At 50.0% G+C, this 21,642-nt stretch overlaps 1 protein-coding gene across 1 annotated transcript in view; it reads left to right on the top strand.

The window, feature by feature from the left end:
* Positions 1–1,218: 1,218 nt before the first annotated feature.
* Positions 1,219–21,642, top strand: part of TXNDC16 (thioredoxin domain containing 16) — a 34,521-nt gene continuing 14,097 nt past the window's right edge. The window contains exons 1-14 of the mRNA XM_009492193.2: positions 1,219–1,387; positions 2,352–2,434; positions 3,506–3,579; positions 4,389–4,463; positions 4,800–4,921; positions 5,441–5,531; positions 7,812–7,968; positions 9,345–9,511; positions 10,634–10,694; positions 12,074–12,218; positions 13,022–13,168; positions 13,659–13,718; positions 20,397–20,565; positions 21,073–21,209. Coding sequence (XP_009490468.1) covers positions 1,219–1,387; positions 2,352–2,434; positions 3,506–3,579; positions 4,389–4,463; positions 4,800–4,921; positions 5,441–5,531; positions 7,812–7,968; positions 9,345–9,511; positions 10,634–10,694; positions 12,074–12,218; positions 13,022–13,168; positions 13,659–13,718; positions 20,397–20,565; positions 21,073–21,209 — 1,657 coding nt within the window. The remainder of the gene's footprint in view (positions 1,388–2,351; positions 2,435–3,505; positions 3,580–4,388; positions 4,464–4,799; positions 4,922–5,440; positions 5,532–7,811; positions 7,969–9,344; positions 9,512–10,633; positions 10,695–12,073; positions 12,219–13,021; positions 13,169–13,658; positions 13,719–20,396; positions 20,566–21,072; positions 21,210–21,642) is intronic.

Genomic DNA, 21,642 nt, shown 5'->3' on the forward strand with positions numbered 1-21,642 from the left:
TGAGTTCGGGTTCATCACAGAGCAGCAACAGTAAGCTGACAGCATCTGACAGGGTGTCGGAGGGAATGACAGACCATGGACACAGGGGCGTTTGTTAACGAAAACAGCTGCAGCTCGTGATGCAAAGCAAGCAGCTTCCACGTAGCTTCAATTCCAGCTTTGTCTCATCGTTGACCAGCGACCAGCCATGCTCCAGCACTCTCAGCAGCAAAGACCGATACCTGAAGAGCAGGCTGCGACGGAACCTGGCGTTAAACAGGGGAATGAAGTGGGAAGAAGGCTTTTTCTCATCCTGTCGTGGTTGTCCTTGAATGTTTCTAGGCGAGGGGGCCTCCATTGCCTCTCTGTCCACATGAAGCTCTCCTGAACCCCTTAATCTGAGCAAGAAGAGTTAAACAGCTGTGGCAGGGCAGCCTGGGCAGGGCTGCTGGTGAACCCTGGCAGCAGACTTGCCCGCTTGGTCTTTGCCCCGTTCTCTGAAGCATCTCACAAATTTCCTTGGCTCCTCTCCACATGGAGACCCGGCGTGGAAGCGAGACTGCAGACTGGCGCGGGTCATGGTTTTGCTCCCGTGCCACCCGTGTCAGAATAACATGAGGCTGGACCGAGCAAGGTGTGACAAGCCCGAGGAGTTTGCACAAACCCCTCTCCCATTTGGTGCAGCTGAAACCTCGAATGGCAGAGAGATGGGGCAGGCACTAGAGGAGGGCTCTTGAACCTCCCCACATTATTTGGCACGGTCTGAAGTGGGCAATATGGCCCGTCCCTTTGTGAACACCTCTTTCAGTGGCACATTTAAGGCTAGTGGCATCCTCAAAGGTTTTTAACAAGAATTGGGACAGGTTGGGTGGGTTTTTTTGTATGATACGGCCACTGGTTTCTGCCTGCATGTGTAATTTCTGTTTGGCTCAAAAGGAAAAAAAAAAAAATTGGGAAGAAAAACAGCTCTAAACTGAAAGCATGGAGGGTCCATGCGCTTGCAGATACCGCTCAAGGAAAGGGAGTAGCCTTTGCTATCATCTCTACAGTTGTCTGAATCACCTGCTGTCCTAGTGACTAATTCATGCTGTCCTTGAGATGTTTATGTCACATCTGGAAATTACAGTCATGCTGCACCTACCTAAACAGAAGACACTCCTATATATGTTTGTCTATATATGTTTTTGATTTTTTTTTTCCCCAGTTGTGACTCTCCCATGCCTGTAGCTGATAACAGCCATGTCAACCCAAAAGGACAGAGGGTTTTTTTCCTTCGCTTTCCTGCTCTTCTGTGCTTCCTCCGTCCCGACGTGGGCAAGCGCGAGGCTGCTGCAGGAGCTGAGCCCCCAGGAGTATTTCAGTAGCTTGCAAGCCGGCAAAGCATCCCTGGCTTATTTCAGCCATAATGGTATGTATTTAACTGTACACATTTACATAGGCCTGGGTTTTCAGCAAAGGCTTGTGTGAGGGTGTGTGTGAAAGTGGAACAATGAAGAGGCAATTCTTGAGTTTTTTAAACCCAAAGTGATTTTGAAGAGCTGGTCGAGCTCAGCTGGCAAATCTGTGTTTGCACAGCTCCAAGTGCTCCTGACAGGCAGAGACCTCTCGGGGTCGGATCTTTCCTGGCTGTGTCCCCAGGCACGCTCCTTCAAACCTCTTCATTAATTTTCTGGATTATTTTCTGGACATACCATGGAAGAGAAACCCAGCCTTCTACGGAGTAGTCCCCTCAAAGAGGCTGGGTTTCTCTTCCATGGTACCTCCCAGGGAAAGGGGGATCGCTTGCACACAGGGGAACTAAGGGCTGTCAGGAATTACAGGGAGATCCTTGGCCTTGCCTTTCTTGTTCTGCTCCTTCGTGACCCTCAGGTATGGTTTCCCAGAGGCATCGGCGTGGGCTGAGACACCACCACAGCTTCCACGTCAGCGTTGAGAGGCTGGGTGCGTTAGCAAGGAAGGTGGGGACTGTGTGGGCATTTGTGTTGTCGCCCACGGTTAGTTTTGTTTCAGTAAATGCCTTACTCTTTGAGTACGAGCAAGACCATATTGTGTCAAGCACCGTCTCAGCATCTGGCAGGAGGATGCTCTTGACTCTGAGGACCTGCAGCCCAGCCCAGCAGCACCCATCTGACAAAACCAGTCCCAGTCCCTCTGCCTTCCCCAGCCAGCTCCCGGCACCTCCGCCGGCAGCACGCCACGGCTCCCCGTTTGCCCTGCTCGGGTCTGCTGGGGTGTCCCGGGGATGTTTGCATGGGGACCTCAGCAGGCTGTTACCATGCCAGAGCACAGACAGTGCTTGCCCTGAAGGTACTCTCATCTGCCTCATCTGTAAGGGGAAGGGATGGAAACCAGTTTTTTTTTTTGTGTTTCAGTTTCTCCTGGTGCCCAGCCCTTCTTGGAGCAGATTGAGAACTCGGCCGAGGCCCTCCAGGACTATGGCATTTCGGTGGTGAAGGTAAATGGGGATGAGGAGCGGGACAGGCTGCTTCTGCATGTTATTTCTGCGGGGCTTCGTGCGGGGTGGACAGAGCTTCTCTCGACCCACCTTGGGGACCGACAGCAGTGGGACCCCACAAGAAAGCAGGCCAGGGCATCCCATTTTATCCCTTGCCCTGGCCTTACGTCTGCCGCTGGTGGGTTGTGTCACACCTTCTGCCTGCGGGACACGGGCGGGTTTCGATCTTGTTCGATGTTGTGCCTGTGTCTCCAAACACAGGGAGCGAAGCAGAGGACCGGCAGCGCTGCGGGTCAGGCAGATGAACCTGTGCACTTTGATTTCCATTCATGGGTTGAGGGAACGTGCAGCTACTCGCGTTTTTCCCGCAGATTGGTCTTTTTCATGGGCAACCCCACGTACCAGGCTTAGCTGGCTGATCTAATCTGGCCTCCTGGCAGCTGCACGGGGCGCGTGGGGTTGCCTGGGCATTGCTGTGCACCCATGGGCACGGCACAAGGAAGCGTACGATCCCCAGCGTGCTGCCCAGGAGGGCATCAGCCCCCTCGTCTCACTCGGAAGGTGGCACTCGCCCGACTCCCCCCAGGGCTCCCTCCTGCCAGCTCAATCTGCGAAGTATGATGAATGGGGTCGGTTCACTTCTTTTCAATTCAGTGCAATAAATATTTCATATAAAGGGTTTTTTTTAGCTGAAAGTTTATGCAGATTTAGGTGAGGGAATCACAAATTCAGGCAAGTGTAATTAGGTTATAAGAAGTGCTTATATATATGTGTATACATATTTAATTGCCTCCCACTACAGGCTGAGTTTAATAAGCAAGCATCGATCTGTCACTTTGAATATGCCGGGCGGATCATAAGATCTCTTGATCCCATCTGACCCAATTCAAGGCAGGCTGAGCTGGAGAACTGAAGTACAAACTCCAATCCCCCGCTCTGGACTCCATTTTATTGTGTTTTCTCTCCCAGCAGGTTTGGAAAGGCTGTATTTACACCCTCGACAGCTGTAGTGCTGTATGTTTGTAGTCATTTGTGGAGCTGAATGTCTGATTACATGCTTTCAATGTCTAGGTTAATTGTCCCAAAGGGGATGTCTCAAGATACTGTGGAAAAGAAAATGCATTAAGGAAAGCCTACCTGTTCAGGTAAGGGGGATTTTCGGGGTACCACACTGTGATTGCTTTCCGGGGCAAATATTTGGAGGAAATGCTGTCAGCGATCAGAGAGATGTCTGCATAGGAAGAGAGGAGCCATGAGGACAGCAGTGACATGCAGAGCAAAAAGTACCCCCAAAAGGTCCAACACACATAAAACAGATGCTTTGTCCTCTGTGAAACCTCCCATCCTGCCCCATGTTCCTTTGAGCAGCGGAGCGCTGTGCTGCTGCATGAAACCGAGAGAAATCCTCCATCGGTGTTCTTCTTGCAGCCTCCCACCACCACGTCCCTCACAGTTACGCTCAGTCCACGGGGTTTTGGATCTAGTCCTAGAAAGAAACCCTCTTTGGTGGTCTTCCTGTTGGTGTGGTTAGCTCATCTGCCCTGGATGAGAAGGTTTAGCTCTTGGTCTCTCCATGGGTGGTCAGCTGGAAGCTTCTCCATGTATCATTGTTCTCGTTGACTGTTGTACGTGACCCATGGAAGCATTTCCTCTGGTGGTGAGGGTCTACGGGGTGATGCTTGGTATATAAAGACCTTCTGTCAGTCTGTGCTGGGCTTCTCATCAACAGTCCCCACAAGCTGAATGAAATGGCAGTGACAGAGGTGACCACTAAAACAGCATTGCCTGGACACCTGGTCCTATGAAATCCCCAAATTCAATCCTGACGCTTTCTTTCCAGCCATACCTACCAGCAGATATCTGGAAGTATTCAGCAGAGTGCAAATTAATTTAGTACGTGTAGTACACTAATCTTTCATAGTTTCTTTGGTGATACTCTTTCTTCCCTCCCCAGAGGTAACATGCTGATCAGAGAGTTCCCCACCGATGCCTTGTTCGACGTGAACTCCATTGTTGCTAACATTCTGTTGTAAGTACAGACCGGATTCATCTCCGTGAAATCCTTTACTTTCCATTTTCACTTGTTGATACAAACTTTTGCATAAATACAAACCCCCACATATTCCAGAGGCTGATCTCAGCCAAGCAGAAGGCTGCTTCTCTCTTTGGTATGGTTTGACCCTGTTAAATCCATGTCCTTGAGATGACTCGCCAACACACATCTGGGCAGTTGTATTTGGCCATGAATCTTCAATCTGTCAGCAAGAAGCTGGAAATTTACCTTGTTATTCCCATCATGGTTATGTGGCTGCAAATTTACTCTTGAAAGAAAGCAGTTGCTAATGAGTTTTTTCTGACTCCTCAGTGCCCTGCTTTTTAATGAAGTTAAATACGTTGAAACACTGGCGGATCTTCAGAATATTGAAAATGCATTGAAAGGGAGGTCGAACATGGTCTTCGCCTATGTACCAGCTACTGGGACAGCAGGTATTAACGCTCAGCTTTTCATCTTTGCTCTCCTCCCAGAGCCTTTTTTACTAAGGTGCGAGGGAGCTGGCTCTCTGACCCAAAATCTTGGAAATGGAGGATCAAGGAAAGCTGAAAGGGCCACCTAGACACAAGTTCTCCACCTCTGCCTGTCTTGCTGTGTTTCCAAAGGGATCAGTTGCACCAGAAAGCTTTTTCTGGGAGCACACAAACTGTCAGTGATGGACTTGAGAGGGAAAGCAAGCCAGCAGTTGCTGTCTTATCAAATAAATAAACCCATCGGCAGATCTCTGGTCATGCAGTAGAATGGGTTTGCTTACACCACCTGTGTGTTTACTGGGGATCCGCAACTGGGTTCAGCTCCAGTTACTCGGTTACCCTCACAGTGCGTCTTCAGACAGCTGTGACTTTGTACTGAGGGTTTCTGAAAGCCTGAGCCCTGATGTTTACAACTGGGAAAGATGAAAAGAGAGATCTGGAGGGCGCTGGGATGAGTTGGTCTTGCCTTTCTCTTTTCAGAGCACAGAGCTGTGATGGAGGCAGCTTTCGTCTATGGGACTGTCCACCAGTTTGTTCTGACAACTGAGGCAACGCTGTTGAAAGACACTGGGTAAGTCCAAACACACACGCATGCCGGGTGAAGCTGCTCCCTTGCGCTTTTTGCTCTACTCTCGGTTTCTCAGATTCCCGGGTCAAATCTGGGATGGTATTAGGATGTTATGCCAAGGGTGGACAGTCCGATCTGGTTTGCTTTTCCAAAACCAGCTGCTGCTTGTGTTCCCGAACTTGGACTAGCCATGCCATTTGTGACTGTTCGTTGAATGGGATTTGATAGGAGAAGAGCCCACTGTCTCCTTTCCATAGATGACTGATCAAACCCCAGCCATGGTTTTTCAGGGGGCCTGATATAGCTGATGTTACGGTCTTAAAACACTCAGCCTTGTGCTTTGCTGAGCAAATCAGGCCAGCTGAGAAGGGTAAGAACTGCTGTAGTGGGTCAGAGCAAAGCCCACCCAGCTCCATGTCATAGAATCGTAGACTCATAGAATGGTTTGGGTGGGAAGGGACCTTTCGAGGCCACCCAGCCCAACCCCCTGCAGTGAGCAGGGACATCTCCAACCAGACCAGGGTGTTCAGAGCCCCATCCAACCTGACCGGGAATGTTTCCAGGGATGGGGCATCGACCGCCTCTCTGGGCAACCTGTGCCAGTGCTTGACCACCCTCAGTGTAAAAAATTTCTTCCTTATAGCCAGTCTAAATCTGTTCTTCTTTGGTTTAAATCCATTACTGCTTGTCCTGTGACAACAGGCCATGCTAAAAAGCTTGCCCCCACCCTTCCTATGGGCCCCTTTCAGCACTGCCAGGCCGCACTCAAGTCTCCCCGCAGCCCCCTCCTCTCCAGGCTGAGCACCCCCAGCTCCCCCAGCCTGGCCCCGCAGCAGAGGGGCTCCAGCCCTCGGATCATTTTTGGGGCCTCCTCTGGCCCCGCTCCAACAGCTCCATGTCCTCCTTGTGCTGAGGTATCTTATCTCTGCAGTGGCCACAGGTGCTTACCAAGGGGTATGAGGGAATGGATGCGCATTGCCTGCAGTCTCCCATCTTCTGGCAGTCAAGAGGTTTCAGGACTCTCAGAGATGGGAACTGAACCTGTATCATGGTGTTAACAGCCGCCAGAATTTTTTAAACACATTTTTACTTTTCATCTCGGCAACTTCTGGCAGCAGTGAGTTCTGCAGTTCAGCTGCATGAGACACTGCTCCCTGGAGTCTTGCATTTGGGACTTCCCACCCCATGGTTTCACTGGAGCTGGCCAGCTCAGGCCATCCCCTTCCCAGGCAGGAGGAGCTGCATTAGAGTTGCAGATCCTTCAACGCGACTTGCTGCTGATGTGATCTGCTGCAGTCAGGAAACTGAGAGGGAGGAAGGTGGGAGTACCGCACAGCACATTGCATCTCCAACAAAGCGTTTGTACAACCATTTGCCTGCTTTCACAGGTGACACCAGGGCAGGCACCAAAGTGGTCCTTCCCCGAGGTTCCATCCCATCCTTGCAGGATCATGATCAGGGCTAGCCTTTTGTGGCTGCCACTAGATGGCACGGTTGTCATTTGGACAGGAATTGCCTTCATTCTGCTTAAAGCGGAGAGGACACCAGCAGGCCATCTCCTTAGCTGATGAAATGGTGGTAGCTTCACCAGCATGAACAGCTTTCCGCCAACCGGGCTGGCAGGCTTTGAGGTCTTAATACTACACCCTGCTCTTCCATAGTGAGGTCTTAAAACCCTTTACGAAGAAGGTGATCCCTATTTTAGAGGTGGGGAATGGGTGCGTAAGAAAAGAAATGTGACCTCCCAAAGCTGACCTACAGGCTAACACCAGCGATGGTATCAGAGCAGGAACCACTAACCAGGGAACCATCCAGGGAACTCGATCTCGCTGCTTCCTTTGGTGCAGCCAAAATAATGCTGTTCAAAAGGTGGAATATTCCTAATACAGTCTGTAAGATGTCATCAGTGAGGTAAAAGACATGAGCAAAGCTGTACTTCAGCTGTCCTCCTCCGGCCAGGGTCTCCACTGCAGTGGCATGGCGGTGCCACTGAGAAAAGCTTAACTGGTGTCCTTGAGCCAAATATTCTGGGATTGAGGTCATTTGCACCCGGTGCGCCAGGGTTTTTATTAGATGTTTTTCAGAATTGTGCTGAATGCCTGGACACAATTGTACTGATCAGTAGTAGGGCTGTTGAAGAGGTCCCACAAGCCTGCCAAACCCTGAACTTGAGGATCGTCTGCCCTGTAAAACATGTCAGCAAACATGGTCATTCCGTCAGAGTGTTTTAAAACCTGGCGGTGGATGCCTAGCTCGACATGGTTTTTGTTTTCTCTCTCCCAGCAACGATGAGTCTGATCCGTCGTCTGCTCGGCTGTTGTTCTGCCACTGCCAGCGGGCCACAGACTTGGCGCAGCCCTGCAGGAGGACAGCCATGGGGCAGATTCTGACGATGCTCAACATCCACAGGCACCTCAAGCTCATGGGGGCTCCTTTGGTGGTAAGGCTGGGGAAGAGGAGCCCCTTGGGCTGTGCAGCGGGAGGGCAGCTGGGGTGGATGTGAGGATGAGGGAGGTGTGAGCGGAGGGCAAGGCTGAGAGTGAGAATTTGCTGCTTCCCCATCAAGTTAATGACAAGAGCTCCCAGGCTGGGTCCAAGCAAGGAACAGGCGTGGGGCTGGACGGGAGTGACGCTCCGTTGCACTGCTCAGCTTGCTTAGACCTTTCCAGGAGCCCTGGCACCAGTGTACGCATCCTCTAGTTGTCTGTAAGCACCATGGGTGGGAACGGGGTGGAAGTGCCCCTTGGACTTCACTTGGACATCTAGAATAGCATAGAATAGAATAAACAGAACAGAACAGAATAGTTCAGTTGGAAGGGACCTACAACGATCATCTAGCCCAGCTGCCTGACCGCTTCAGGGCTGACCAAAAGTTAAAGCAAATTATTAAGGGCATTGTCCAAATGCCTCTTCAACACTGAGAGGCTTGGGGCATCGACCACCTCCCTAGGAAGCCTGTTCCAGTGTTTGACCACACTCTGAGTAAAGAAATGCTTCCTAATGTCCAGTCTAAACATCCCCTGGTGCAGCTTTGAACCATTCCCTATGCCTGGATGCCAGGGAGAAGAGCTCAGCACCTCCCTTCCCATGTCCCCTCCTCAGGAAGCTGTAGAAAGCCATGAGGTCGCTCCTCAGCCTCATTTTCTCCAAACTAGACAAACCCAGAGTCCTTAGCCACTCCTCTGGGCTCCCCACAGGAGGCTCAGCACCCTGGGGAGTTTGGTATCAGTCATTCATGCCTTGGTGAGCACAAGGGGCAGGAGGCTCCCTCCTATCTCCTCTTCCCACCGGGCAGGGAACTTCAGCAGGCCTCCAGTTCCCACTGGTGACATCTCTGCCCAGCTGAAAAGGTGGGTAGATGAGCTTCAGCCAGGCTCCTGTGTTAGGCGCATGGAGGGAAGGCACTTCATTAAGCAGCTCCGTGCTGTCGTGAAGCAGCATGTCCAAGGCAGGAAGGGAGAGGATGCCAGCTCTTGCATGTTGCAGCCACGGTTTTCAAACTGCTCTGGGGAATGGATGCCAGGTAAATAAAAATTAATGGAGATTTGACATCTGGAGTTGCTAAGTCACAAGGAACGTGCATAATAAAGCTCAGGTTTTTATCAGGGAAGGTGTTGACAGGTTGGAACAGTTTAACCAGGGTTGTGTGGGTTCTGCTTCAATGGATGTTTTAGAATCGGGGTTGGAGGCTTTTTCTCGAGGGTATCCTTATTTCTGTGGCTGGGGAGCACATGGTGGCTTGGGCTGTGCAGGAGAAGAGCTGAGGGACCTTCAGCAGTGTGGAGATGTGCTGCAGTATAACCATGTCTTCTCCAGACAGAGGTTGCTGAGGACCCAGAGAAGGTTTCCACCGTTCACTTACAGCTTGGGCTACCACTTGTGTTCATCCTCAGCCAGAAAGAGACCTACGAGGCTGACAGGAGGACAGCAGAGTTTGTGGCCTGGCAGCTCTTGGGGAAAGCAGGAGTTGCCCTTTTGTCCAGGTATTTGCTCTCAGGTGTTTTGGGGTTCTCCTTGCTTTTTGTGGTGTTTCTGAGCTCAGTTACCTCACCGCCAGGACGATAGTCAGTGGGCTTATTCAGATTTGTACGAGAGGCAGTAAAACTAGGTTATATCCTGCGAGAGGATGTCACATTTAAGGACTTGTCCGGAGTCAGATTAGGTTGGTTTCAGACTGGCTGAAAGTGTAGAAATGTTTGAGTCTCTTGCTGACTTAGAAGTGGAAAAACAGTCAGACTGAGAGAGATTTTGGAAAGGAAACTTGGCGCAGATGGAAGGCTTGTGTTTTGCCCTCAAATTAAGGGCAGAAGGAGATCCAGTAAAGGAGGTGGACTGTGGGTGCTGGGACGCGGCAGGGGTGTCCGCTCAGGAAGTGGTGCCTTCTCAGTCAACGAGGGCTCTCTGACTTAGACCAGCACGCTTGTTCCCCAGGAGGACAGGAGACGCACTTGTGGCTGGCCACAGGGCAGCTGTGCTGCGGAGATCTCTTGGGTTCCTCTGCAGCTGACCGCTGGTTGCTTCTCTCTGCTCCATGGGCTCAGGAGTAGCCTGCGTACACCAGACTGGCTTGCCTTTGCAAATGCTTCCATGGTGTCTTGCCAAAGGAGGTGTGCGGCCGCTGTAGGCATGGTTGCACGGCCCTCGGGGATGTCTGCTGGCAGCCGTGAAAATGGGAGGAGATGGAGGAAGGATGGGTGTGGGCTGTCTTCTTCCAGCTTTCTGCCACCATGGTCCCTCCCTGTGTGGAGGCATTTTTTGGCTGTATTTACTCACGAGCTGAAGTCCATCAGCAGACCAGCTGCACTGGGATGTGGCTACCAGTGCGTGGGCAAAAACCCGAATCACAGAAAGGGAATCCAAGCCCCTTGCGAAACAGGCATGTTATGCAGCGCACGTGGTGTCAGTCCCACCAGGAGGTCACTTGGAGCCTATTTCTCCACCGCTGATGCTGATTCTGGGTTCCTGCAAGTTCTCCGGGGCACTGAAGCACGTCTCCGTGAGGACGTGGTGCTGCTGAGGGAGGTGGGCTCGCCAGCCAGGCAGGCTGAATGGAGGGGGTGACCTTGCATGTCGCACCATCTAATGTTGACTTTGTGTTTTGGAAGGGACCGCGTAGATTTGAACGTTCTGCTCCGGTCAAACGTCGCTCTCAAGACACCAGATGAGGTTAGATGCTGGATTTCTTTATAGTACAACTCATTTCCCTGTGGTGCTCCTGAGGGGTGTTGGGGTGTTGCTCGCCTCCGTTGTTATTTGACAGCCTTCCCAGAAGCTCAAGGGGAAGCGTCCTTCTCTAGATGCACGCATGTGTTTGGAACTGCCTGAGTTTGGTACTGCGGAGCAATTGTGCCTGCTTACAGGAGACAAAAGAAAGTGTTTATTTTGTATTCAAAATGTAGGGTGACATCTCCATTACACCTTAAGGCAGCGCAAGGTTGTGAACTACCTAAGGTAGTAGTTCAAGTGCGAATTCCCTGGAGATTTGGACGTCTAAAGGCCCTTGGCCCCTTAGGAAAGGCGTTCAAAAGATGGGAGAGGAAATGACTGCGAAACTAAGAGCAAACTAAGAGCAAACTAAGAGCAAACAACCAAAGGTCTGTGCTGAACTGATGTAACCGAATGCCTCTGGCAGTGATCTGGGAAAAGGGCAGGGTGTAAGTTAAATGAGGTTGATCAAGATGAGCTAAACTCTGGAGGGACCTGACCCAGCTTGTGAGGCAAGATGGAATTCAGCGCTGACAAATGCCAGGGAGCACACATTGCCCCAGATTACCTGAACTGTCGCACTTGCGATTGCAAAGATACAGGATCAGACCTGAAACTGAGTGTCCCCTGAGGGCTTCCCCTGCCCTGGTGAGAGATGCGCATGTTGTGTTTCTCCGCTGAGAGCCAATGGGAGGTGCCAGCAGTTTGTCATTTCCCTCAGTTCATTATCAAGTTCATTTTCTCTGAAGTGCCTTTCTCTGAGACAGTGCCAGAACTGGTTTTGAGCCGACAAGGTCTCATTTCTGAGAAATACATTTTGCTCTTTTCTTTCCATGGGTTGGCAGCCCATGTACACTTGAGAGCACTCTTCTTTGTTGAGCTCCATGAGATAAAGGATTTTTTGTGCCCGTTTCCCAGGCTGTGACGGCCTGCTTTGACGCAGCCTCACCCCTCTAGAGCGGGGACAGCCAAGGGGACCCTGTACCTCCCCGCTCTCCTTCGCTGTTTGGCCACAGGGCTTTTTCTCACAGTGGTGGAGCTGTGTTAAGATGCTGGGAGGCGGAGCAGGCGTTCACTTTCACCACAGGATCCCACACAGTCGGAATTTCTTCCTGGCAAGGAAAAGTCAGTCTGGAGTGAGAAAAACTCAAGCGCAGGTGAAACTGGATTGAAGAAACACACCCCAGAAGCTCCCCTGTTTGGCAGCTTTAGGAATCCGTTGTCATACCCCAAAAATAAGGAGTTGGGTGGTGGTGCCCCATCAGCCTTGAGTTTGGTTTGCGGACAGAATAGGCAGAGGGTGATGTTTTGCTCCCACTGATTTATTCTGTTTTCTTTAGGGAGTGCCAGTCAAATACCTGGTCTTGGAAGACACTGATGAAGTTATCACCCTGGTGGAAGATAAGAACAAGGTCGAAGAAATCCAGGAGGAGGAGGAGGAGGAGAATGAGGAAGATGAGGATGAAAAAGAGAATAATAATCAAGGTATGCAACTAAACAGTGAAAAGCTGGTTGTCATCAGCTAGATCATGCGATCAGCATCTGCTAGAGACAGCAAGCATATGTTAAAGCATTAGAGAACACTTTTGTAAATCCAAGGCAAGCCATCACAGTCACATCATGGTTGTACAAAGTGGCTCTTTTATTCTCTGCAGATCGCTGGCATTTTGTGACAGACAGGCATAATTTTTAGGGGAAACACCAGGGAAGAAAAATCAGCAGCTGTTAGAGGAGCAGTTGCAGAGATGCTACATGAGGGAGAGGGGTGCTTCTTCTTGAATGCATCCAGCTTCAGAGGCATGAGAGATTTAAAGTGCACCCAATGCTGTCCCCTCTTCAAGCATCAGATGAAGCGCCTTTGGAAAGGTTTGAGACATGTTTTTCTAAGAGCTGTTCCAGACTTGCCTTCCCCAGGGAGAAATCACTGGCCCTTTCAGTGCTTCCTTGAAAATGCATTTTTTTTCCGTACAAAATTGGGTTTGTTTTCAAAAAAAAAGTGGTGCAGGATCCTAGGGGAGACGAGGTGCTTAAAGAATAGTGTTCAAATCAGAGGGTACAACTGGTGTGAGACGGCAAAAGTGCATTTCAATGAGTTTGTGTGTGCGTCTGCGCCTGTGCCTCCGCTCCCCTGGATGAGGCAATTGCTCACCCCGCTGCTGCCAGTCGCCACGTCTCTGCTGAGAGGTGCTGGCTTACAAAAACCTGCTGATGGGGTGGCACAGGGGGCTGCAGCTCCCTCTGCCCTGTGTGCCTACCCGTGTTCATGCACGGCTCTGGGTCCCTTGCAGACATTCAGGATGATCAGGTGGCAGAAGCAGTTTCCAGGGACAAGAAGCGAGAGCTGCCCCTGGAGCAGATCCTCGTCCTGACAGAGGAGACCTTCCACTCTGCCCTCTTGGAGACTGCCCGGACAGTGGTGCTGTTTTATGCCAGCTGTGAGTATGAAATGTGGCCTGGCTGTCCCTTCTCTAAGCTTGCGCTGCTCACCACGCTTTCTGTAATACGGCGATCCCATAGACAAGTTTAAACAATAAAGAAGTGCTGCGTCCTGCCCCATGGGCCTCCACCCACCCCTAGCAATCAGATTAAATCAGTTCTTCTCATTGACTGATGCTGTGTGAAGACAGTATCTCTCAGTATATAAGAAATGAACGTTCATAGGTTTTTAACCTTCATTTTACAGGGACCGAATGTAGGACAAGAGGGGAGATTGTAGTAGCATGGGCTCATGGGATAGCCTAGACAACCTGGTTGCTGCCTGCTGCGCAGAAGCATGAAGTCCAATTTTCCTTATTTCTTTCAAGTCTTTCCGAGCTTGAAGCACCTTAGGATGCAGAGAATCGTGACGTAACATTGCCAGAGAGCAAGGTGGGGCTGGTCTGTCACCTGTATGTCCCTCAAGGCTGTGTCTCTCCTGTGTTTCAGGGGAGGCGGTGTCCCTGGCAGTGCTGCAGTCTTACACCGAGGTGGCCGATCACCTGAAAGGTAAGGTGCCACAGGTCTCAGTGCTTTACAGCTGGCACGCACCTGCCCTGGCAGTAGAAACCCGAAGACTGGGAGGATATTGATGGTGCCTCACTCCCTCACCCTCATTTTTCCCCCTCAAACTCTTAAGGAAGGCATGCCCACATCAGGTTGCTTAGAAAGAGTCCTTTGTTTCTTATGTAGGGACCTTTGCGGTCCATTTGTGCCTCTGTAAAGTCATGGGACTGGGAATGGAGCCTTCTGCAGTCACCTTATGTTGTTGGTATAAATTGGTACACACCAGCTGCCCAAACTGCCTTGCAGCTGGGATGGCGATGTTGGTGGGCACAGTGACAGCGTGATGGATGATGGTGATGGTGGTGATGACGATGGCGATGTTCATGGGCACAGTGACTGCATGATGGATGATGGTGATGGTGATGGTGATGTTGGTGGGCACAGTGACTGCGTGATGGATGATGGTGATGGTGATGGTGATGTTCATGGGCACAGTGACTGCATGATGGATGATGGTGATGGTGATGTTGGTGGGCACAGTGACAGCGTGATGGATTATGGTGATGATGATGGTGACGATGGCGATGTTCGTGGGCACAGTGACTGCATGATAGATGATGGTGATGTTGGTGGGCACAGTGACTGCATGATGGATGATGGTGATGATGCTGGTGATGGTGGTGGGCACAGTGACTGCGTGATGAATGCCCAGGAGCATGGGGAGGGCCAGGGCAGAGCACCAGCGGCAGTGGGTGACACAGAGCGGGCTTTGGAGCGAGGAGGGGCAAACAGCAGGCACTGTAGCCTGCATCATGGAAACAGGGTTCTGTTTGTGCCCCTCAGTGCTAGGTCCTGCACAGACCAAGGAGATGCACTACATGCTGCGCAGCAAATCAATGTGCTGGGTGGCACATCAGATCTCCTGTCCTTGGAAGTACTTGATCTGTAAAGGAGCAGTAATTGGCCCCGGCTTTGGTGGAAAGCGTGACAGACAGGTGTGGGCAGGCCCAGATCCACTGGGGCAGGACGGTGTCAGAGGAAGAATTTACAATGCTGGTGCCTTCAGGGCCTGGAGACTGGCTTAATTACACGGGAAGTCTCGCAGGCGGCCACAGAACTCCATAAATAACACGTGACGGTGAAGAATCGGCAACACTTAAAGACAGCACACATTGGGTAGTCTGGTAGTAAAGGCAGGAGGGAGCGATCCATCAAGAGGGTCTGAGCAGTTCCTGAGAAATGTAAGCCCCAATTCAGCTTCATTCAGGTCTTCAGCCCCATCCCTCTCTACGGTTAGTGGAGAGAGGTGGGTTCTTCTGCACATCCATCATTCTTACGTGGGCTGAATCTCTTCCAGAGATGCCTCTTTCTCCCCCGGCTGCAGAGGACACTCAGGTGGCTTCATCCCCAACTCATTGCAGCACAGTGGGGAAGGTGCGTGGCTCTGGATGAGAGTTGTTCTGGCACCCTTGGAGGTGGCTGGTGCCTTCTCTTGGTTTTTCTTCATCATCAAAGCTCATTTCTCCTAGTGACGGCACTCCCCATGGGACTGAGCACCATGTCCTGCAGAGTACAAGCAGGACTCAGGCTGAGCTCTCAGCAGTGGACCCACGTATAGAGTCTGGAGAGGACCCAGCCGGCTTTCTGGGAAGCAGATGCAGTGGGAGTTGCTTACAAGAAATCCTTCTGGGAACGCTGTAGACAGTGCTGTGGTTTGGATGAAAGCAGTTCTGCATTCATAGTTTGCATGAAGGGGAAGTTACCAGCAGCTTTGATCTGGACTGAAATCCCGGGAATAAACAGGAAAGCTCAGGGAGGGTTGTTGTTGTTAGAGATGTTATGGGTGTTGATGGGTTGGGGTTTCATTTAGACTCCCTAGCAGTCAGACCAGCTAGAGGAGCAACCTGGGAGAGTTGGTGGATGAAACTCTGCCTCTTCCTGAGCCAGTGGCCAAGCCTTGGCTGATTCCGCGCGGCCAGGCTTTCACCATGTGTTTTTTGAATTGTTTGATAACAATCTTGGTACATAAGAAGCAGCCACAGGCAGATTGTCAACAGAGATTATGAACTGATTCGGATCAGGGCCCTTCCTCTGTGATCAGTGAGATCCCACCAGACTCCCAGGCCAGATGTGACCTGTGGAATGACTCCAGGCTGCTTTCCCTGCTGCGGCCTCGGAGAGGATGGAGAACGGCTACATCAGTGGATCTGGAGATCCTTTGTCTCTGCTGCTGAGGGAGCCTCAGTCACGGGCGGGCTACCAGGGGAGCTGGAAGACCTAAAAGGATGGGGATCCCTGGGCTCTGAGTTATGGCCAGGATGAGGGAAGATAGAGACAGGGACAGAAGTCTGGATGAAGAAGAAGATCTTGAGCTAGGACTGAGGATAAGAGAATAACTGCAGGACTGAGAATAAAACATGGGGTATGGCTTTGGGGCAATCTCTCAGCTCTCCCAGAAGCGCTGGTATTCCTGTCTGCTCTCTGGGGTGGAGCTCTCTTCCTAAGGGTTGAGAAGCCAAGACCAGCTGTCTGAGGCATGAATCACCCGCTCTAGAGGCACATTTTGAGTTGCAGAACCAGGTCCCGCTTTTGATGCCAATTCTTTGTGCAAAATGGCACTGAGAATAGGCAGTATGAGATCGAGCGCAAGGGAATGAAGAAGGGTTGGAGACTGGAACGACCCTGTGAATCATCCAGTAGCAGATGTTCAGCAAATCATCACAAAATTAAGTTTATAGCCCCCCAAGTGTTCTCCCTTTGTTGAGAGATCCAATCTAGCAAGAGATAAAAGAGAAGCATCTCCGTCTTGCTGAACTGAGCACATTTTCTGCTCTTGCAGCAAGAGCGTGCCATTCTCACTGCTGCTGGGGCTAACTGCTGCAGCTCTTGTTTTCTTTTGCAAGATGTGAATTTATGGAAGCAGCACCCCTGGGACAGGAGAAGAGGATGTGAAGGTGAGACAGGACCGAGCATTTCTTAGGTATGTCATTGGCCTTTTTTGCAAAGAAGAGAGGAAACCAATATCTAAGAAGAGCAACACACTGTGATGAAAACCAGTTCTGCTTCCCTATTCTGTGCTTGTGCAGTTTTCTTGACCAATGACTTCCAAAGACAGGGGTCTGAAGTCGCAGTTCAAAGGCATGAAAGTCGCCTGCGTGATTTAGCAATGTATATTCATGGAACCTAAATCTATAGTAAGGATTTAGGAGTCCGTTGTGTGATGCTGTCTTGGTAGTCGTTTCCCATTCTGTATTGGGTTCCTCCTCTTGAAGTGCAGCACTTCACACATAACTTCCTTCTCTTTCATGTTGTAGCCTTTGGACCAGCTCTTCAAGTGAGCTGTTTCTAATGCCAGTCCTGCCCTCCAAAGGATTAGAAGTTTAAGGGATTCTTGATTTTTCTTGTTCCCTATAGCATTGATGATTTGTCTTGTCCTGGTTTTATAAGACTCCTAGGACAGAGGTTCTCGCTGTTGCTGGTTTTAGTAGCACCTAAAATCACAAAACAGTAGGATCTTGTGTTCCTCTTTCACCTTTCTTCCCATCCAGGAGCTCAACAGTTACCACAGGGCTGAACAATCTGTTGCTGAGTTAGTCAACTCCTGAAAGTGCTGCTCATTCAGTAATTAATAATATGGTGCAGATTGGGATGGGAGAGTGATCATCCTGTACAAGGTCTTCCTCAGGCCAGACGGGGGTCCTTTGGGGCAGTTTCAGTGCATAATCCCCCAAGGTAGTATCCAAATACTAAAACTCATATTTGAGGCATCTTAGAGCAGCCTTGCAACTCAATTTTAACAAGACATCAAGGCCCTATTTCCATGTCATTATTTTTCAGAGTTGGGCAAGACACAAGATTATGTGGTAACAGATGATGAGAACCAGCTATACTGGATCAGAGGTGTGAAATAAATCCAGGGCGGGCTTTTAATTTGAGATGTTATTTCAGAGCCTGGAGAATGACACAAACCATGTCTGCTCTCGTGGAGTGTTTTGACAACTCCTGGCTGTCTGAGTGGAATTGCAGACCCTTAGCTCCCTGCTGCCGCTTGCTTTTTCTGTACATGAGTTTGACACAAAGCAGAAGAGCAGCAAACTCCTCGTGTGAGCTGCAAAGCAGAACCTAAAATGAGGGTTGGGGAAAATGGTCCAGTGGGATGATAAGGGCACAGGGAGAGGGGATAGGAACGCATGCTAAGGTCACCTCTGCCTTCATCCTTGTCTGTGGAGATGCCTTGCCCATCCCTGGCAGGCATGTTTCTAACCTGTGATTAAAACCCTTCCACAGCTTCTCAGCCAAAAAGACTCAGCTGTGCTTGGTTCTCAGTAGCTTGTTTTAATATTTGGTCAAATCTCTCTACCTGGGAATGGGTTGTTGCTCGTCCTTGCCCAGCTGGCAACAGAGAGTGATCTCACTGTTGCTTCCAGAGCAGACTTTACATATTGCTAGATTTTATTGTTTCTTTCTTCCAGGCAATTTCCAATCAAAAGCAACACAGTTCTTTGGGTTTTTCCTCAGGAGTCGTGTCTTCCAAACTTCTCCAAATTCTCTCTCATCTGCTTAAGCCTTTCCAAAAACATGTTTCCCAGCCTGACTTGCTGGGCTCTGCAGAGGTCTCACTGGGACAGAAGAGCATCGTTTTTCTCCCATGTCTTGCAGACACTGTTGAGAGTTCATCCCAGAATGTGCTTTGCTCTTTTCTGCAGCTTCTCATTACAGAATGCTGCTGTTGTTACACTTTGCCCTTCAAATTGCTTTCTACCCCTCTGGGCTTGGGATCATTTGCGGATTGGATGTGTGTGTTTTATTCCATCAGCCAGGTCTGTAACGAAAATAGTGATCAGAATCAAACCCAGGACAGGCAGAGAAGAAGGCTTGTCTGGTTTGATCTGCCGCACTCTTGAGAAATCCTCATCACCTGCCCTGACCCTGATTTCCAAAGGACACTTTGCGATGCTCTGCCTCCATGTGTGTACTTGTCTCTAGGTTTCATCCCATCTTTCCCATGTAACTCTTGAATCCTGTTCAAACAAATTTAGGGAAGGCATGAAGATTTCTGAGATACGGCATTCCTGCACTGGGCATGGACGACGTATGGCCTGAGGACTGTACACAGCCCTGCTGTCCTTGGTCAAGTCTGCAAGTAGGTAGGAGGCAGGTTAGGTGAGGCTGGCAACCAAGGGGTGGTGGCTAATGAAGCCAGTGATGGTTCACAGGCCAGCTGGCTAGCACAGGCTTAGCCGTGGAGCAGCAGCAGTGTGTGCTGGTCATCACCCAACCTGCAGATGAAGGAAAGGCTGATAAGGACACGCTGGAGCTGTAGGCACTGTGTCTTGGAGAGCATGCAGGGAACCAACCTTCATTTGTTTCACTGCTTATGATTCCCTTGAGTTTATCGCTTTGGTGAGACCTGTAAAAAGCTTTTTTAGGACCAGGAACCAAAGTTGGACTGACTGCTCTGTAATTCCCAAGTGCTCTTCCTTTCCCTCTCCCTTACCTGTGAGACTCCAGGCTCTTTCTTAAGGTCCTAAAGGTACCTGCTGGTGGCTTGGAGATGGGCAGCTGGCATAGGTAGGATAGGGTGAATGCCATCAGTCTGACAGCCTCTATTACATCTATCACATTTATGTGACCTTTAACTGCTCCTTGTGTATCAGGCTCCATGCTTTAGGTAGAACAGGCACTTTCCAATACTGGGCACCTTAATAAATGAAAAAGCCTTGAATGCATCGGCTTCCTCCATGCCAAGCTTTATCTTCCCTCTTTCCTGTAAGTGAGGGCCTGCATCATTTCTTTGTCTTGGCCTTATTCCTAAGGTATTTCCAGTACCTTTCCTTACTGCCTTTTATGCTCCTGGACAGTTGCCTCAAGGTTTCATGGTATTCCTTTGCGTAACCAGCCAGATGTGAATGTCTCTGGGAATTTCCTTCTGAGAAGTGCAACCTACCACTTCCCTGAGTTTATTCTCTCCGTACTCTGTTGTTTGGATCAATCCACACCTGCTGGAAATAGTTACTATTACGCTCCCAAGTGTAAGGTGTATCCATGAATGATTTCAAGACAGAGATAGCCTGCACTCAAAGGGATTGGGTGTTCAGGGCTGGATTTTGACATCCACACAAAGCAGCATTGGTCTCTTCTCCCAAGTAGTTAGTGATAGGACGAGAGGAAATGGGCTCAAGCTGCACCAGGGGAGGTTTAGGTTGGAAATTAGGAAAAATTTCTTCATGGAAAGGGTAGTCAAGCATTGGAACAGGCTGCCCAGAGAGGTGGTGGGGTCACCATCCCTGGAAGCGTTCAAAAAACGGGCAGACGTGGCACTGTGGGACATGGTTTAGTCTAGTCTACCCTTGACTGGTTTAGTGTGGACTTGGTAGTGTAGGTTAATGGTTGGACTGGATGATCTTAAAGGTCTTTTCCAACCTAAATGATTCTATGATTGGGCTCCAGGAATGGTCCAGCAGGTTCTGAGCAGTAGCCCACCTGGGCTCGCTCCATGTGCATGCAGTGTGTTAGGATCCAGCCCTGCAGGATGCACGCCAGAGGACTTGTGGCGGCGTTCATACAAATGTATGTGATAATACCCAAAGAAGCTCACAGAAAGCTCTCTTTTTCAACCATTTCTTTTTTTCTTTTTTTTTTTTTTCCATATTATTTATATGTATTTGTTTTCTACTCTAGGAACTCAGGGGGTTTTGCTCTCTCGGGTAAACTGCTGGGACTGGCCTGGCGTTTGCACAAAGGAGAATGTCACTCAGTTTCCTACCATCAAGATTTACAAGAAGGGAGAGCGATCAGTGATGTACGATGGCATGTGGGGAGCCGAAGAACTGACCAGCTTCATCATGCTGTAAGTGTCTGTTAATGAGTCCCCACACAGTAAGGTTGGCACAACTGCTAGATGATGTTCTGGATACTTCACGGCCTGTGTAATGGAAATCCTTTTTGGAAAAATACTGTCAGATCTGATTGTAGACCTGGTTTGGAAATTAGCTTAATAACTTTTTGTGCTTTTCAACGTCAGGGAACATGTGTTCTTGGACAGTGCATCCATCTGTTGTCACTGTCCTTCTGTCTTTGCTGGAATTCCTTCTGTGTTATTTTTATGGGGATCCCAAGGATCTCAGAGCAACCAGTTTGGCTCAGGGCTGTTCTCTCTTCCCCGTAACCAGCTCCAGTGCCTTTCTGTGACTAGGCATTGTCCTTCCTTCCCAGGCAACTGATTTTTTTTACTCTAATGAGGCATAACGGTTGTCATATTGGGTTGGGGTGTTGTTGGATTGAGGTTGCCCTTTTGTCTCTTCATCCCAAAAGTGACGAAGGCAGCAGCCCATGTTGTTTCTCTGCCTTTACGCAGGAGCCAAGTTTCCTGCCCTCTGAAGCTGGCCACGACTCATGAAGCAGAAAGATATTTAAGAGGAGAGTTTCCACCTGAGCTGTCATCCTATCACCACACTTCGCTTCTAGGAGTATTTAGCACAGCCATGACTGAAGGTTAGTGTGGTTTTTGTGCGTTAAGCCCTCAGCTTTATTCCTGATGGGAGAGGAATGATTCCAGGTGCTTGGAAGTTCCTCTGTGTTTCGTTTTCTCTAAGCGTGTTTGCTCACATCACAGCCTGCCTGGCACCACCCTTTTTATTTTTGCAAGAAGACGATAGCAGGTGATTCCAGATGTGGGACCTAAGGTCCATCTCCTGGCTCAGAGGACATTCAGCTGCCAGGCATGTTTACTTCACCCAGTGTGGTAGCATCTGACAACCCCGACAGAGACGGAGACACGGTGCTTGGCACAGTACAAAACAACAGTGCCCTGGGTGACCTGCCTCCGCAAAGAAATCTTTGCAGATGTCCGATCTGAACTTACCAAGCCACAATTTGTGCCTGTTGTCCCTGTCATATCTCCTGTCCCTTACCATGAGGAGTTTGG

The sequence above is a fragment of the Pelecanus crispus genome, chromosome 6 (assembly GCF_030463565.1).
Source record: "Pelecanus crispus isolate bPelCri1 chromosome 6, bPelCri1.pri, whole genome shotgun sequence".
Classification (NCBI taxonomy): domain Eukaryota; kingdom Metazoa; phylum Chordata; class Aves; order Pelecaniformes; family Pelecanidae; genus Pelecanus; species Pelecanus crispus.